Raw genomic sequence first — 15,665 nt, 5'->3', positions numbered from 1 at the left:
GAGAAAGAGAGCAGAAAATTCTCTGCTTCTTCAGGGCAGCTGCTGACCCTTTTCTTCCTAGAACTCCCTGGAGACGTCTCAGGAGTTACTCACCTACATGTACTTAGTTGTCTGATCACCAGCCCAGAGCTATTTGAGGTGAATTGTGTTTCTCACATAGATCTCAACTCAGCAAATAAGACTGCTTGTCAGCTGAGTCATTTCTGCTAGCTTCGCATTAAGCACCATGGCTGAAGGGGATGTACAGAAGAATTTAGGCCAAGTAGGAGGGCAAAAGCTCAACATCACTCAACTGCAAACTCCCTGCAACCAGGCCAAAAAAAGGCAGAGTTCAAATGAGAGCATTGTCATAGCTGCACAGAAGAGGATCTGGCTCTCCCCATGGCTTCCGAAGGAGAATTATTTCCATTGGCATGAGGTTGACCTGAGGTGACACTCACACAACCTGACGGGACGCCCACACGTGACCTCAGCATGACAGAGAGGATAGGCAAGTCAAACTATGCTTGACCACACTGTACATCCCAAAACTGCTACCTGCAAACTCCAAGTTTTACACAGGAAACTGAAGGGAGGAAGAGAAAAAAATTAATATCAACATAAAGTGCATTAAAATAAACTGCTCAGGACAGGGAGAGCAGAAAAGGAGGGTATTCAAAAGACCCTCTGGTCTCATTCCCACATTTTTTTTTCCCTCGTTTGAATGTGTAATCAAAAATGGCTGCAAAATCACTCTAAGGCCTGCCTCATCATTTCTGTTTGCTTGGAGACTCACATTCCTGATGCTCCAAAGAGACAACACAAACAGATCAAAAAGTGTTACCTGCAACCAGCTTTATTTTCCTACTTGTTAGATTCTAACTCCTAAAATGAATAATCTCACCCCACCCTTTCAAAAAATTACTAAACTATGCCTACAGATAGGCCCCACCTGAAATTAATGGTCCACATCTGAAGCCCTCACCTCCCTAAAACTCATACTCAGGATTTTGTTCAGATGCATTCTAGAGATATTGTGGTGTCAGTGATAAAGCTGCAGTGCTGGCTCTCCAAATATCCCTCCCCAAAGCTTGAAGGCAACTCGAGGTAAAAATCCAAGCTCATTTGAAAATTACAGGGAGGTTACAAAGATTTCAAAGCTATGCAAAACCCAGCAGGAAGCACAGCCAAGCTACCACCCAGCAGAGCAGCTTTCAAAACATGCTGCATGTTCAAAGGGCTTGTAGGTTTTCCTCCTCTTGGACATCTTCCCAATAGTGTCCAGCAAGAGTGGGGAATGGCAGCACTGAAGCACAACAGGAAAACACATGCACAAGGCAAGGTCCATGCAGCCAAGTCCAGCCTGTAAATTTGGGCAGCTGAATTTACAGATGTTTTCCTGTTGCCCTACTCCTAAGACTGGCTGTTCTGAAAAGACACAGGCAGGTCGGTGGGCACATACAAAACACTGCCCAGACACCTAGAAATATATTGGGTCAATGAACTATATCCAGACTTGGTGTTGAGTTACTGGTTACCATTTAAGAGTAAACTGGTGCTGTGTCAATAAACAAACCGTAAAGAAGATGGCAGAAATCCTTTTCCCTTGCCATTTGTTCTATTTGCTGCTGCTTTTTCCTCTGCCCCATTTCTGAGCCTTGGTGCCAAGCCCCAAGTTTTTAAACCAGCACAGCAGGAAGAATTGTTGGAGAGGATCAATGCTAGGATCAATTTTCTCTTGATACATGATGGCCTGTTCCAGGGAGAAGGCAAGGTGAAGGGAAGAGCTCTCTGTCAGCAATCACGAACCCACATCAGCCTCCAGGGTGTAAAAGGCTAAAAAGATTCCTGATAATACAAGACAGAGCCAAAGAAAACAAACAACGTTGTGGTATTCCTGCCTGGGAGGCACAAATTCTCCATCACCTCCATGCTTCCTGAGCCCCCATCAAAACGATTACATTATAAAAACTGCTGAAACCAGAGTTTTTCAGGGAGGACAGTCAAGAAGTCACAGGATGACAAAAAAGTAAGCAGGGGTATTGTAGGGGCAGGAGCCCTTCTTCCCATGGTGGCTGCATATTGGCATGTATTAAACACAGACACAACAATAAGCAATAAATCACAGCCCAGGAGAAGTGCCAGGTGGAATGCACTGGAGGAAATTAAAACATCCTTCTCGATGCAGTTCAGTCTTGAAAGAAATACAAAGGCCGAGTTGACTTATCACCTACATAGCCAGGATGCTAAGGGGGAAAAGGGTTCCAACATCTGCAGCTGAAAAATCTGCAGTTCAATAATTTCCTACAAAAAAGAGCTTAGCTTTAAAAGCAATAATATCACAAACACTCTTTTAAACAAATACATAAACAATGGCCTTCCTTGGATTTCCTAAGTTTTCTTTTTTTTTTTCTCCTTTTTTCAAATGCACAGTCCCTCCACAAGCCTCAGCCATGGAGCAAAGGATTCATTGAAACATATACATCAGCTGGCCAGCACCCGACTCCAGCAAATTCTGACCTCTTGCTTTGCAAACATATGCACCATCATGCTGTCAGGAGACCCTTTCTCATGTACTTTGGTATTACCAGTGCCAGACTTAAATTGCCTAAAAGTATGACGAAACTAGTCAACGGAGGCAGAGTTTGAGTCTCCATTCCCCAAATAGCTGGACTGCTTCCTTATTTCACTGAAAAATGCCTCCAGAAAGTTTGTTTTACAAAAAAACAGCATTGGTACACAACAACTGGTACACAACAGCAATTTCAGCCAGGACTCGTTGCCATACAATGCATATAACTGAGGCTGCTTGTGGCTACCAGGAAGCAAGGGAACCTCTTTGGAGCTGTGTTTTTTTGCTGGGGTAAGCTTATATTAGCAGGGGACTGTGGTGTGGCCCTCAGGCCCTAAACAGACCATGCTCCTGTGAGGTACCACCACCTTTATCCTCTCCAGGCACTGCTGCTTTTTCCCTTGCTTGTCCCTTTGTCAGGCAGTTGAGCAAACCTCTCCCACTAGAGTGTTAGTAAAAGTGCCATACAAAGTACTTATGCAGGCTGAAAGTGGGACATGATCTATAAATTATGGGAAAGTTGAACTCAAGATTAGGAAAATAAAGAAAAGGGAGAACATGTTTCTCTTGAAACTGTATCATTTATATGTATACACACATAAATATTCTCAAACTGAAACTCTCCAGGACAGCCTGAAAAGGACAGCTGTTACATTCTACCTTTTTAAATCTCTGCTTTTAAGGGCTGAAGACAGAATGGTATTTTCCAGCTGTGGTTCTCATTCTCTAACTAAACACTTTTGTGTCAGCCTGTCTGTACAAGCAACTAAACGTTTACACTTTAAACATTTCTGTGTCAAACTGGCAGTAATGACCAAGTTATATTTTCTGAAAGGGATAATTAAGAGGTTCAGTGAAAATAAAAAGAGCTGGCACTTTTATATTTAGACAGACATGAATTTAGTACAAGTTGATAGATAAACTCTACTTGTTGAAAATAAAATTATGGTGAAATTTTCTGTATCTGTTTGTTTTTTGGGTTTTTTTTGGCAAGAGAACAGGGACATCTTGCAGTATGCCATGAAGAAAGAATCCATTTAGATGTTGCTAATAAAATCCTTCCTCTTGTCTAGCACAGAGGACATCAGTTTCAGACAAAACTCTAATCAAGAAAAGCAAGGCAAAAGCAGGAGAGGAGAAGGAAGAGTATTTTCAAGAAAAGTAACGAAGCAATTACCTGCAGCAGACCCCACTACACACTCAGGGAGATTATTTGAGCATATGTCTCCATCGGTTGCTATCACATTCAGCTGCTTAAATGGAGGAATACTATTTGGATGCAGAAAACTTCAATACACATTTCTGGCTGGAAGACTGCTCTGGATCCAGGGCTGACAATGAATAAAAGGTATTTCTTCCTACTCCCTTTAAAAGGCACAACCAAAGCACAGAATCTATCCAGGTGTAAGAGGTGCCACACTTAGTTGAGGTGAGCTATTGTGTTCCAAAAGCAATAACAAGTTTCCATGCAGCCCAGCCCTGTCTCATCAGATGTTTGAGAGGTGATCATCTGGACAAGCCAAGACAGGCTGGCTGCAATCCAAATTCAGAAACCTACAGCCATAGTGCCAATAAGAACCACATGGAATCAATAATAGCAACACTGAAATGCTAAGTTAAAACAAACAAACAAACAAACAAACAAACCAACCCCAAAGTAGTAAATATTGCAAGCCCTTCCTTGGTAAACAAATTAATAATTTCTGATGAGGAGTAATTAATATTCAGAAAAAATAATATTGCTTACTCTCATTGCTCCTGTCATGAATGTATCAATAAGGAGATGCACTTTCAACAGTGTCTTTTGTCTTGTAGTGATGAAAAAAAGCCTTCTAACATGAATCAGATTGGAATATGTTTCCCTGGTGCTTTTCTCCTTAACCTGAAGTGGAATTTATCAGAGCCGTAAATTTGCTTACCCTTCTGTTCTGTACATGGAGCACCTCTCCAGAGGAATTTTTAGCACTCCATTATTTAAGCCCACAAAGAGCGATCTGTCGCTGTGCAGAATTTGGAGACTCTTGATTGCTTCCCGTTGTCCGTCAGGGAGGATCTGCATTTCCTCTAAATAACAACTCCTCAGGCTCCTGTTAGTGGTAGAAAGGGCCTTCAAGATGGTGCCATACTCTAATAGAACAAGAAACAAGGCACAAATAAATCCTGGAGGCATTGACTTCATTTCATACCCACCTAAAGAGTGAAATATTAATGTCATCTTTACTGCTTTAAAGCTAGTTCTGGGTCAGCTGCTGCCTGTGGTAGGGAGAGCTCCAACTACATCCTTCAGCCCTCTGCATTTCTCTCGGACAATACAGGACTGACTGTGAATGCATTTTAATGGGAGCCCAGAAGGACATGAGCCATCTGGATAGTGAGCACCTGCAAATATTTCCCAATTGGAGCACTGAGGCAGAAAAGAGTCTGGTTCCATTACCAGTGAGTTATAGAGAAAGGTGACACAAGATAGCAGGGATCATTTCTGGTGCCTCGAGCCTGTATTTCTTTTGGTTTATTGAGCAAATCAGTGTGATGTGACGCCATGACAAATGACAACAGATGCAGCGGCCCTGCTGGAAATCTCAAGAGGCCTCCGTAATGACTGTGTGGGTCACAGATCTAATTGATCCTCTTCCTGGAAGAAGCGATCCTGCCAGCTTGACAAGGGGATGTTATGGCATGAGCAGTGCATGCATGGAAGCATGTGTTCACAGTGCTCTTACCCAAACAATTTAAAGATCTGATAAACCGTGGGAGATTTATGCTGGAGAAAAGGAGGCGATGCCACCATTTTCCATTAAAAGGCCACAGGGGTCAGTCAGCCCCGACTGTTCCTGCACCTTCTTCTCTCTCTCCTGTTAACTTCTGTATTGGTGCCACAGCTCAGCAATTTTTAGTGGCAGGGTTGGCTGTCATGCAAAGCTTCTCTTTCACTTAGGAAGGCCTTAAGTGTGGAACAAGACTGAGGTCCAAGTTTCGGCTCAGTTTGTCTCAAGACAGGGTTTGTGTTCAGGGCTGTCTCTACTGAAGCTTTTGACTGGTTTAAATGTTTCAGGTCCAGTGGAGCTTTACTCCTCAGTCACCACTAACCAGGGCCAGAAAGCAAACAAGAAAAAGGAGGTAAGATTACGTCAGTGGCCCTTTCTACACAAATGATAGGAGGCAGAAGGTATCTCAGCTTTCTCTCAGGTTTTGTAGCTGGAATGCTTCACTTAAAATATCACGGTATCAAAATGGCAGAACCATGTATTTCCGTTTAAGTACAGTTTTCTCATCATAATCAACATCTATGGAGGCTTCCACAGGTGGGAATGTTACTAAAACACATCCAAGATTATCACTTTTGAAGTAAATGGTGGTAAAAGTTAGATAAATTATGACACAGTCCCTGGAAGGTGGTAACATGAGAATGAGGCAATGACTGTGCATTCAGATGTGAGATTAAACTAACACTTATGAAGGCAATCCATCTTATTCTAAAGTCAAAGCTTCTGCAATTGAGGATAGCAACATTATACCCATGAGGCTGGCCATATGCTCTGATTAATCAAATTATTTAATTTAACCTCTATCATTAGTATGAATATGGACTAAGACAACCATTTGTAACACTTTGTCCTTCTTCAGCATCTTTCATTTGTCCAAGATATCTGTGCTTTCCAGAAAAGGCAATGTGTCCTGCTAATTAGAGGATAGCAGTAGAAATCAAGAGACTAAATCACATACTTAATTCTACCACTGGCTCGTTACGCTACCACAAAAAAGCACTTGCCTCAGCTTCTCCATCTGCATTACATTTCAGTGCATGCCCATTCCCAAAAGCACTGGAGTCATACACCAGTAGGCACATGGAAGTGCAAAGAAAGACATAATTAAAACCTTGGGCAAGCCTGGAGGGTAAGTATTATTAGTGTTTATTTAGAGATGAGTATGTCATGGCACAGAGAGACAACTTAACGTGCACGAAACCACAGAGCATTTCAGTGACCTTTGCTCTTCCCCACTGTTATGTATTAGTCTGATTAGTTGAAACATGTTTTTATGAAAGGGAGAAAAATGTTTTTGTTTTTAAACACAATGCAGAATTATGGTCTGTTCACTTGGGACTCTGCCTCAAGTCATCCATCCTGCTTTGAATTTACTCAGGCAGACTAACATCCATGCAGTTTTGGGCCATAATGATGCTGACTGACAACAGCGTAATGACATCATGACCAGGCTCCCAAAGTCTACAAGCAAGTGGAGGAAACTGATGCCCTTACCTGTTCCAATATACATCACATGGTAGAGAGTATCCTTCCCCTGAACAATATCAACCACCAGTCTGGAAAATCGAATGCTGTCCTGAGTCACGTAGGGATCCACGGTCACCGGCTGCACGACGTCGTTCATGAGGAACAAGCGCTGTGCATCCTGCAGGACTCTCTCCGTCAGGTTCTCGTTAGGGCTGTCATCGCTCAGCGTCCCACACTACACGTGAGAGATGGAACTTCAGCACCTGCATCTTCTCCCCGCTCCAGCAACCCAAGACCAAACCCTGAAATTCTTCTGGAAACCTATGCCTTGGTGACATTTTGGGGAGGTGGGTTTGTGTGAGGGTCACAGGATCAGGCCCTTAGTCTGATCATGCGTCCTTAGCCTAGCTTTTGCCTGTAGCTCACTCTTTTAAAATGTTTCTCCCAGCTGGTCCACTGACCAGTGGTGTGGTGTTTCATGCCCTTGTGATAGCCTGGAGCCAGCACACCAGAAGGGGCAAAAGGCATTAACAAACCAAGGAGAAAAAGAACGAATTAAAACTAGTTGTAGAAAGATTTAAAGGTAGTAGTGGGGAGAAGGTTTTTGTGGTGATAAATCCTTGAACAATTCTAATGATCTTCAGACTCCACCTGGCATCTCAGTCTGTACAGAATACAGAAAACTGGAGGTTAAAAAAAATGAAAAAAAAAAATGGGTTGGTTTGCATCAAAGAACACAAATCGTGACACTGCTTTTCTCTGATGTGCTCCCTTCTGAGCAGATCCCTTCGGTTTCACCTGGAGCAAGGCAAGTTAGCCACTAGCTCCCCCCTCCCCACATGCAGTTCTTCTATACACACAACGAATGGCAGATCAACCCATGTCCATCCATTCTCCAGCACCAAGGGGTGCACTGAAACAGGACTCAATGTCCCTGTCCATCCAGAATGGCTGAGAAGAAGAGAGCTCCTCTTGTGTCTTTTGAACACCAGTGTAAGTCCGACCAGGTGGATAGAGCATTCGAAGGTCTAAGGTTCTATCTCACACTAATCTCCAGAATTCACCAATTTCAAAAGCCATTGCAGGATTGGACTCTTCATGCAGTTTTGTGCTTTGTGTCAAAAGCCAGGGCTGTCAACACACGCACGGTGGACAGATTTATTAGTCCAAAGACAGCTGGGTGACTGGTTATTTAGCTTGCCCAAGGCCATGGGAGTCAGTGGTACAACTAGAAATCCTGCCATACTCAGTCCATGGACAACTTTGCTTCTCACTAAGTGAAGCTCACACCTGACTAATTTTGCAAGAAAAAAATCCACAGGTTTTTTTTTTCCCTTCATTTTGGGTCCAGGTGTTTGGGCTCTCCTTGGAAGGCAACTTAGGACACTGAATTAGGATGCTGATACACAGCACTCCAGCCACAGCATACAAACTTCCCACGTGCATTCTCTCGATATGCATCAAAGCAACTCTTTGCACTGTGGCTGCCTTTCCGAGGTGCACCATGCAGAGCATCTCTTAAGACTTGCTACAATAAATTGACAGGAATTTAGCCCACGTTTACACCATAAATATAGATCCTAACAGAAAATGTACTAAGCTCTGCAATATTTTCGAGCTTGTGTGAACGTGGTGCACAGGGTGATACCAATTCCTACCACCTATGAACATGGTCACTTTTATCAGCTGAAGCATCTTCCTGAGTAGCCAGACTAAGGAAACATCAGTGGGTTTTTCGATGTGTCCTCAGGTAGGTTTTAATGTTCTTTTTCTATTGCAGTGATCTTTTTGAATTCATTACTCATCCCACGTTCTAAAGAGATTTTAGATCTCTCTCTTCTGCTGTCTCCTATACTCCTGGTTTACATTACTGTCTTGCTTTGGATGCTTTTTTCCCTACTCTCTTTCCTTCCTAGAGCATCACTGAAGGAGGAGTCCAAGTGGCAGGAATGTCATTGTTGGTTTTGTTTTCTGTTCTCATCAAGTCACAGATAATCCTTTTGGTCTGTTGGCAGCCTGTGTGCTGACATTGCATCCCTCTGGTTTGGTTTTATTTTGTTTTGTTCTAATTTCCTGATTATCTGCACTGCCCTGATCCTCTATATATCCTTCAGTATTTCTCCTTCCTATCTGGAAAAAAAAAAATAAATTCTGGCACTCTTCCCTCATCTTCCTTTGTGAACACTGAGGTTAAAAAAAAAAAAAAATTTTTTTGCAATATCTGCCTCTTCTGTCACTAAATTACCCTTGTCATCTCCTAAGGGCCCTTCACTGACCTCTTGTTCCTCCTGTACTTGAAAAAATCTTAATCTCTTCTTGCAATCTTCCTTTTGTCTGCCACATACCTGCTTTTCCTTTCTTTATTTTCCTCTGACCCTTTTCTTTCATCTTGCTGCTGCAACCTTTGCATTCTACATTTCATCTGATACTTTTCAATACATGGAAATGCTTTCCATAGTCCTTTTCTATTCCTCCTGAGCTAGTCTAGCAAGGGACAGAAAGTCCTTCATTCTCAGTTAATCTTAGTATTTCCTTAAAACAAAAACAAAACCAAACACCCAAGAAACCAACCAGCCAGCCAAACAAAAAGACAGGCCGTGTTTGGCATGGCTGGGCCTTCAGCCAACTTCGTTTCTTGGTTTTGAGTGCACCAAGCTAAGGGGATGATCAAGAGCCCAAACCTGCCCCACGTTGTACAGGCAGAAGCCCCCACTGAGGTGCCATGAGAGAAATCGGGTTCCTAAGCAGGAACCCAAGCATGTCTCTGCTTGCACTGTGGACCTGCCTCCCATCTGCTCTTGCTGTGATCTCAGGTGATTGCAGAGTCCTTGTTTGGAAGATCCCTGACATCCCCAGCTTGAAGGCAGATGGCATTTGCAGGCAGCCTCAGTACCTTTGCTGTAGTAAAGGACAGCCAGATCCACACAATCAGGCTGAAAAGATTCACCATGGGGAAGTGATGAGAGGAACACAAGTCCATCCTCCCTAGGGTTCCCCAGGCTGGAAGGGACTGAGCTGTAAAACAGGCTCATGCTTCAGAAGACTCAGGTTTGCAAGTGCTGTCAAACACATACTCTGCATGTGCTGACTGAACCGGGACATAAAATGACTGAAGTTGTTCTATAATTTTCAAATTGGCCCTAACTGATAATCCTGGAAAGTTGGTCATTCAAAAAACCAAAAACTCTTAAGGTGACAAGGAACCGCTGTGACATCTGCATGTGTCCTCTTCCACCTCTCCCACTGCTGCAACACATCCGTAACTTCTGGCTGAGCTACCATGCCTTGGAAAGACATCCATCGTGCACTGAAACTCTGGGAGTCTGAGGGGCCATGTCAAGTGATGGAAAATTCATCACATCCTTACAGGGCCACAAGGGTTAATTACCTTTCTTCTTCAAAAATACAGGCTGTCTCCACTCTAGTTTGACTTTGTCCAGCTTCAGCTTTCAGTCATTCCAGTTTTGGTGGGGACATGTCCCCTTGTGAGGATCACATTCTTGGAGTTCATGTGTCAGTGATGAGCATAGCAGAGATTTAAATTATTAAACCTTATAAAAAATCTGATCATAAAACTACTCAATTTTTGCCACAAATCCTGTGGTCTCAATAACACGTGGCAAAGAGCTTCACAGAACAAAACACTCATAAATGTGGAGAAATACAATCATCTCCATCGTGGGTCTACCTGGAAGAATGAGCCTCACACAAATCAACCCACTGTAGGGACAGCACATAAAAGGGACTGGAATCAATGAAGGGCAGCAGCAGTACCTGGAAATTAGGGATGGGGTTTAATGTTGGCAGCCACGCTGATCTTGGGTTTTCTTGGTAGCGGAAAGGACCATTAAATGCCTGAGTAATGGCACTCAGATTGAAGGCACACACTGCTGAGGCAGCTATGCTGTTTCTGGAAAAGGTGAGAAAAAAATCAATTTAATCATTAGAACATTGACACCTTCATCATAACAGACATCAAACTCCACTCAAATAAAATACATGTAAATTGCTAGGTAGATGTACAGCGATACCAATCTCACAGGAGTAGAAATAAATAAATAAATAGATTGTAACGTGCAGATGGCTTGCATGACAATTTTGAGAATGAATTTTAAGCTTGGTTTTAAAACGTCTGTGATTTAAGGGCCATGGAAACAGCTCTGACAAGAAAGGTGAATACAGCTGAATTTACATGGATTATTTGTGTCTGGTTTTATTTTTATTTTTTTAACAACCCATCTATCTGTATTGATTAAAAACAACCTAATTTTTAATCTCTTGGTTTTTTCAAGGTGAAATTCTGTTTCTGCAGGCTTCTTAAATCTTCAGCTATAAGATATATCCCTCCTACTTTATACATATCTATGTGTATATATATATTTAAAATACATACATGCATGCAGGTGAAGAGAAAGGGTAACAGTGCAAACCAGGCTGGTTGCTACAGCAGCTCAGCATGCAAAAAGGTCTTGCTAATACATGAAAGCCTCTGTTTTCAATGATCACAGTTCGCTTCTTTGTGTTCCCAGCTGAGAACAGCACCTGTCTCAGGCAGACTGTTCACCACGCACGCACCAGCCAGGGGAAGGAACAGCCAGGGAAACGCCACTGTAGGAAGGACTCTTTGGAAAAGAGTTTGGTTTAGAGATGCTCTGCTGCCCAGCCAGACTTAACACACATATCAGTCAGGCTTTGCAGTCCCATTTCAGTCATGAAGGACCCACTTCTGCAAGGTCCTGAGCAGGCTCAGCTCCTTTTGCCTCTAGAGGGCTGGAGGGCACTTCCCAGATAGTAAGGATGCCTCAGGGAAGCTGGCCCGAGAGGGATGTTTGCTAAATGGTAACGTGAAATTCAAACCTGTTCCCAGCTCTCCCCTTGCCCCAGCTTTTTTTTTTTTTTTCCCAAAAAAAAAAAAAAAAAAAAAAAAAAAAAGAAAGGAAACAATAATGTTTACAGAACAAGATATGAGAATAATACTAAAAATAGGGCTAGCATAAGAGACTGAGTCGTCACAGTGCCTTTTAAATAACTCAAGCCCTGCTGTATGCATCTTTCTGCTAATTAAAGCAATTTGAATTCTCTGAAAAGAACACATTTTTTTACTAAACCAATAATTACACTCTCTCGCACAAAAAAAATAAAAAAATAAAAAAAGCAGCTTTGCTCCATGATCCCAGGCTGGAAAGCAGAAGAAGAGACTCTTTCACTGCAGATTTCTTCCAAGCAATTCAATATCAGGAAGAACTTCCTGCTTTGCCTTTCCATTCTCTGCTCTTGCCCTTGCACCTTCCCTGCCTGGAGTGATGGAGTAGCTCACTTTGAACATGTCAAAGCAACGCTGGGCAAACCTTCCTCCACTTTTGTCTGAACACCACTGATGCAGTGCATGCTCCCAGACAGCAGCTCTTAAGACAAAGCTAATGATGGATGACAAGTAAATGCCTCGAGGCACACATGGAAAAAAAAGAGAATGAGAAAGAAAATGAAAAAGGAAAAGAAAGAATAAAACTCCGCTACTCTAACAAAAATACTTTTTTTTAAAAAAAAAAAAAAGAGAATATATTTTTAGGGCCCTACTAAGGACTCCACAGTTTAATGCTTTCCCTTTGCCAGAGAGGAGAAAGGAAAGAGGTTTTCCATGAAATCTGTGGCCCATTTTTCTTTCCATCTGTGTCCTGGCATATTTCCCATCCCTTCCTATGAAAAGTTTGATCTCAGTCTCAAGCCAGTGACATCAGCTTGTGCAGCTGGACCCTGTGCTGTCCTGCTGTAAAGTGCAACCTCCTTTATTCCTACTCCCTGGGATGAACTAGATCATTTAGAGAATAAGTTAAATTCAAGGAGGTTTTAACATTGTCTCCATTACCTCCCAGAAAAAAATTAATTAATACATATTAACTATTTCATCATCAGATTTCCCAAAAAGCTCTCTTTCCCATTGGTTCAGCTGGGTATAACATAACATGGAGCAGTAACTCCATATGTGTGTGATACCACAACCACTAACACCACTTTGTTATAAGATGACCCTAAATACATTTTAAAATAAAAATAACTTTAAACAAAAAAATCACAGTCTTGTGATATATTGGTATTCTATTATAAATAAATTCAGTCTGGAGCATACATCAACCCTCTTTGGTATGCAGAGCTCATGCAGCATGATATGAGTCCCAGTGGAAGTTAAAAGAATAATTACCATTATTTCTCTAGTCGGATGACAAATTGGAACATTTTCTCTTTGAACTCTCAAAAGAACAGCATATTGTAGACCCAAAACGCTACTTGATCTAACTTCAGCTATTATCAATAACTCATTTCTTCAATTACACCAATGCTACATATTATATTGTCCTCAGAAGATACAAGAGAACGTACACCTGTAATGTATGAAGAGTGACTTAAGTGCAACCCAAAGGAGAAGGGAAACACTCATCATGTCTCACATTAAGCCTGGGAGACAGACACACAGAAGAGAACTGTTCTAATGAGAGCTAGCCTATGTCTCCCTCCTTATAGTCCAAAAACTATACCAATCTGATAAATAGAACAAAGTTATTCATAATTTTCTCATTTCCAACTTCTGTTCTTGGCTGGCTGAATGGACAAATGGATAAATTGATAGATAAAACTTTATCACTATGGGCAGAGAAGTTGTCTGTGACTGAAAAAAACCCTGTAATCTCAAATGCTCAAAGCAGTAGCCAGGTTTCCTTTTAATGTTCAGGAAGTTTGGCTGACATCCTCTAAATGTTTTTAGAGAACAACTCAATGCTCCTTTTAATCCCAGGACAGATTTTTCCCCAAAGTCCACAGTCAAGGTGCAGTGCTCAATAATGTTTGTTTTTTCTAGTTGTTTCTCCACTGGCTCACTTTTGGCTGATGTTGGCAATGATAGTGCAGAAACATAACATGGAAGATGGATGAGGGTGTCCAAACACTTACCTCCTTCTTGGCATTTACATAGAGGGAAGAACACTTGGGCTCTGTTGACTCTCATAGTGAAATTCCCAACAGTGCTTTAGCTTAAGAAGTTGGGGCTGATGCTGTGTGATTTCAAGGGCTGAAGTTCAAGCCCTGTCACACCAGCACATGATACATTACAATAGGAAGGCCTGTAGTTCAGGTGGGCTTCACTTCTTTGGTTTGCTGTGGACTTCTTGGGAACAGATCCTTATTCATACTGAACAGTAACATATAGCACACAAAAAAACCCAAAGAAGTTGGCCACCCAGCATGAGGAAGGCACTTTGAGTATTTGTCGTGTCGAGTAACTAACTTAGATTTTCATTCTCTAGTTTACACATCAGGATAACACTCCCCCAGAGAACATGTATTATTGAAACTCAATACCACGCAGACTGGTTATAGCTTGAAACATCTCATCTTAGCCTTGGGCTTCAGAGGAAAAGTTATTTGAGTTTTCCTGACTTAAAAATGTACATTATGAGATTTTTAATATATTTTTTAATTAACTCCTCTTCTCCTTTCTGCTTTCACAGCTACACTAAATCATTCCAATTACAGGTTTTTTTCAATATCAAGCCAAGAAGAGGTGATTATAAAGTTTCAGAAATCATGCCTTTCCCTGAGACTCCCAATGCTGCTTTTCATTTGCGGATCTGAAACAGTGTGTAGTGGAGGTACAGTCCTGCTTGGGAATGTCAAATGCTGTGTGGCTTGCATGATATTGCTTCTATAAATCGTTGTTCAACAGCAGTTGATGTTGATTTCAGTCTAGGCTGCTGTGATCCCCCCTGCCTCACTCCCTTCCAGTCCTTCTCTCCCTAGTGTATGTACTTGTCCACCTCATGGACCAGCCCCAGTGCTCACACAATAGTGTCAGATTGTCCAGGCTAGTTCACCTGGATGAAAATTAATTATGTTCTTCTGTTGGGTCATTTTTAGGCCAGCAATCTGAACTACACAAGTAACATTGACACTAAAAAAAAAAGTCAGAAGTCTGCCATAGCACAGGTTTATATCAAATTAAGTTACCCTAGAACTGCAGAGTCACCTTTTATGGACTCTAGGAATCTATAAACCATGGATTAAAAACATTGTCCTAAAGGTTATGCTGCCATGATGGATAACACAGACGTATCTACTCTCTCCTATTCATTCAAAAGATCCTTCTGAAAGGACCTCTCAAAAACGATTTCTCAGACTGTGTAAGAATTCAGGATACTCTCAGTCTCAGACTGCTTACGATAGAAGAAGGGCAGTAGAACCAGTGCAACTTACACATTAGTAGTGAAGACACCATAGATCAGATCTTGCTCAGGAAGGTAGAAGGTGCTTTGCAATTCATTATAATAGAAAGGGATTTCTCCAGCACGGGAGCAGTTCAGCCTGGCCTTCATGAAAGTTGTCCATGTGTCCTCCAGCAAGAACCGCCCCCCGATGTCATTCTTGCACACCCTGGCCACCCGCGAGTACACGGTTTTCCCGCAGTCGTGCTCTACCGCGTTCTCGCGGAAGAAGAAGTAGGTGAACAAACCAATGTCGTAGGCAGCAATAAAGTTAGGCTCTGAAAAACAAACATTTGAAGAGATTTATACAGGTCAGAAATCAATCCGTGCTCACTGACTTGCTCGATGTGTTGCGCCGCCAGCTCCCTTTGCAGAGGCTGCCAGAGCTGGGGCCAGAGGGAGTCTGGAGTCAGCAGAGGACATAAAAACAGCAGGTGGGAATAATGGTATGTAGGGACACAGCTCTAGTTCCATTTTTTTATCTCAGAAAGATCCCATTGCTTCCCCATTTTATTAGCAAAGCTGCTACTGATTTCTGTGATTGCATATGCATGACTATTCTCTGTACCTATACTCATTTTACAGCATAAAGCCCTCCCATTGGGTTCCTTCACCTATTCACTTCTGAAG

The 15,665-nt window shown here is 42.1% G+C and overlaps 1 protein-coding gene across 1 annotated transcript in view; it reads right to left on the bottom strand.

Annotated features, from left to right (window-relative positions):
* The window catches only part of SEMA5B (sema domain, seven thrombospondin repeats (type 1 and type 1-like), transmembrane domain (TM) and short cytoplasmic domain, (semaphorin) 5B), a gene marked incomplete at both ends in the record, with an annotated part of 83,135 nt that overhangs the window by 16,256 nt on the left and 51,214 nt on the right, over window positions 1-15,665 (bottom strand). The window contains 4 exons of the mRNA XM_008938762.1: window positions 4,471-4,678; window positions 6,811-7,018; window positions 10,558-10,693; window positions 15,028-15,313. Coding sequence (XP_008937010.1) covers window positions 4,471-4,678; window positions 6,811-7,018; window positions 10,558-10,693; window positions 15,028-15,313 — 838 coding nt within the window. The remainder of the gene's footprint in view (window positions 1-4,470; window positions 4,679-6,810; window positions 7,019-10,557; window positions 10,694-15,027; window positions 15,314-15,665) is intronic.

Source organism: Merops nubicus, unplaced genomic scaffold (assembly GCF_000691845.1).
Source record: "Merops nubicus isolate BGI_N331 unplaced genomic scaffold, ASM69184v1 scaffold20290, whole genome shotgun sequence".
NCBI lineage: Eukaryota > Metazoa > Chordata > Aves > Coraciiformes > Meropidae > Merops > Merops nubicus.
Note: the sequence above shows the minus strand (reverse complement) of the source record. Positions and strands in the feature narration are given on the sequence as shown.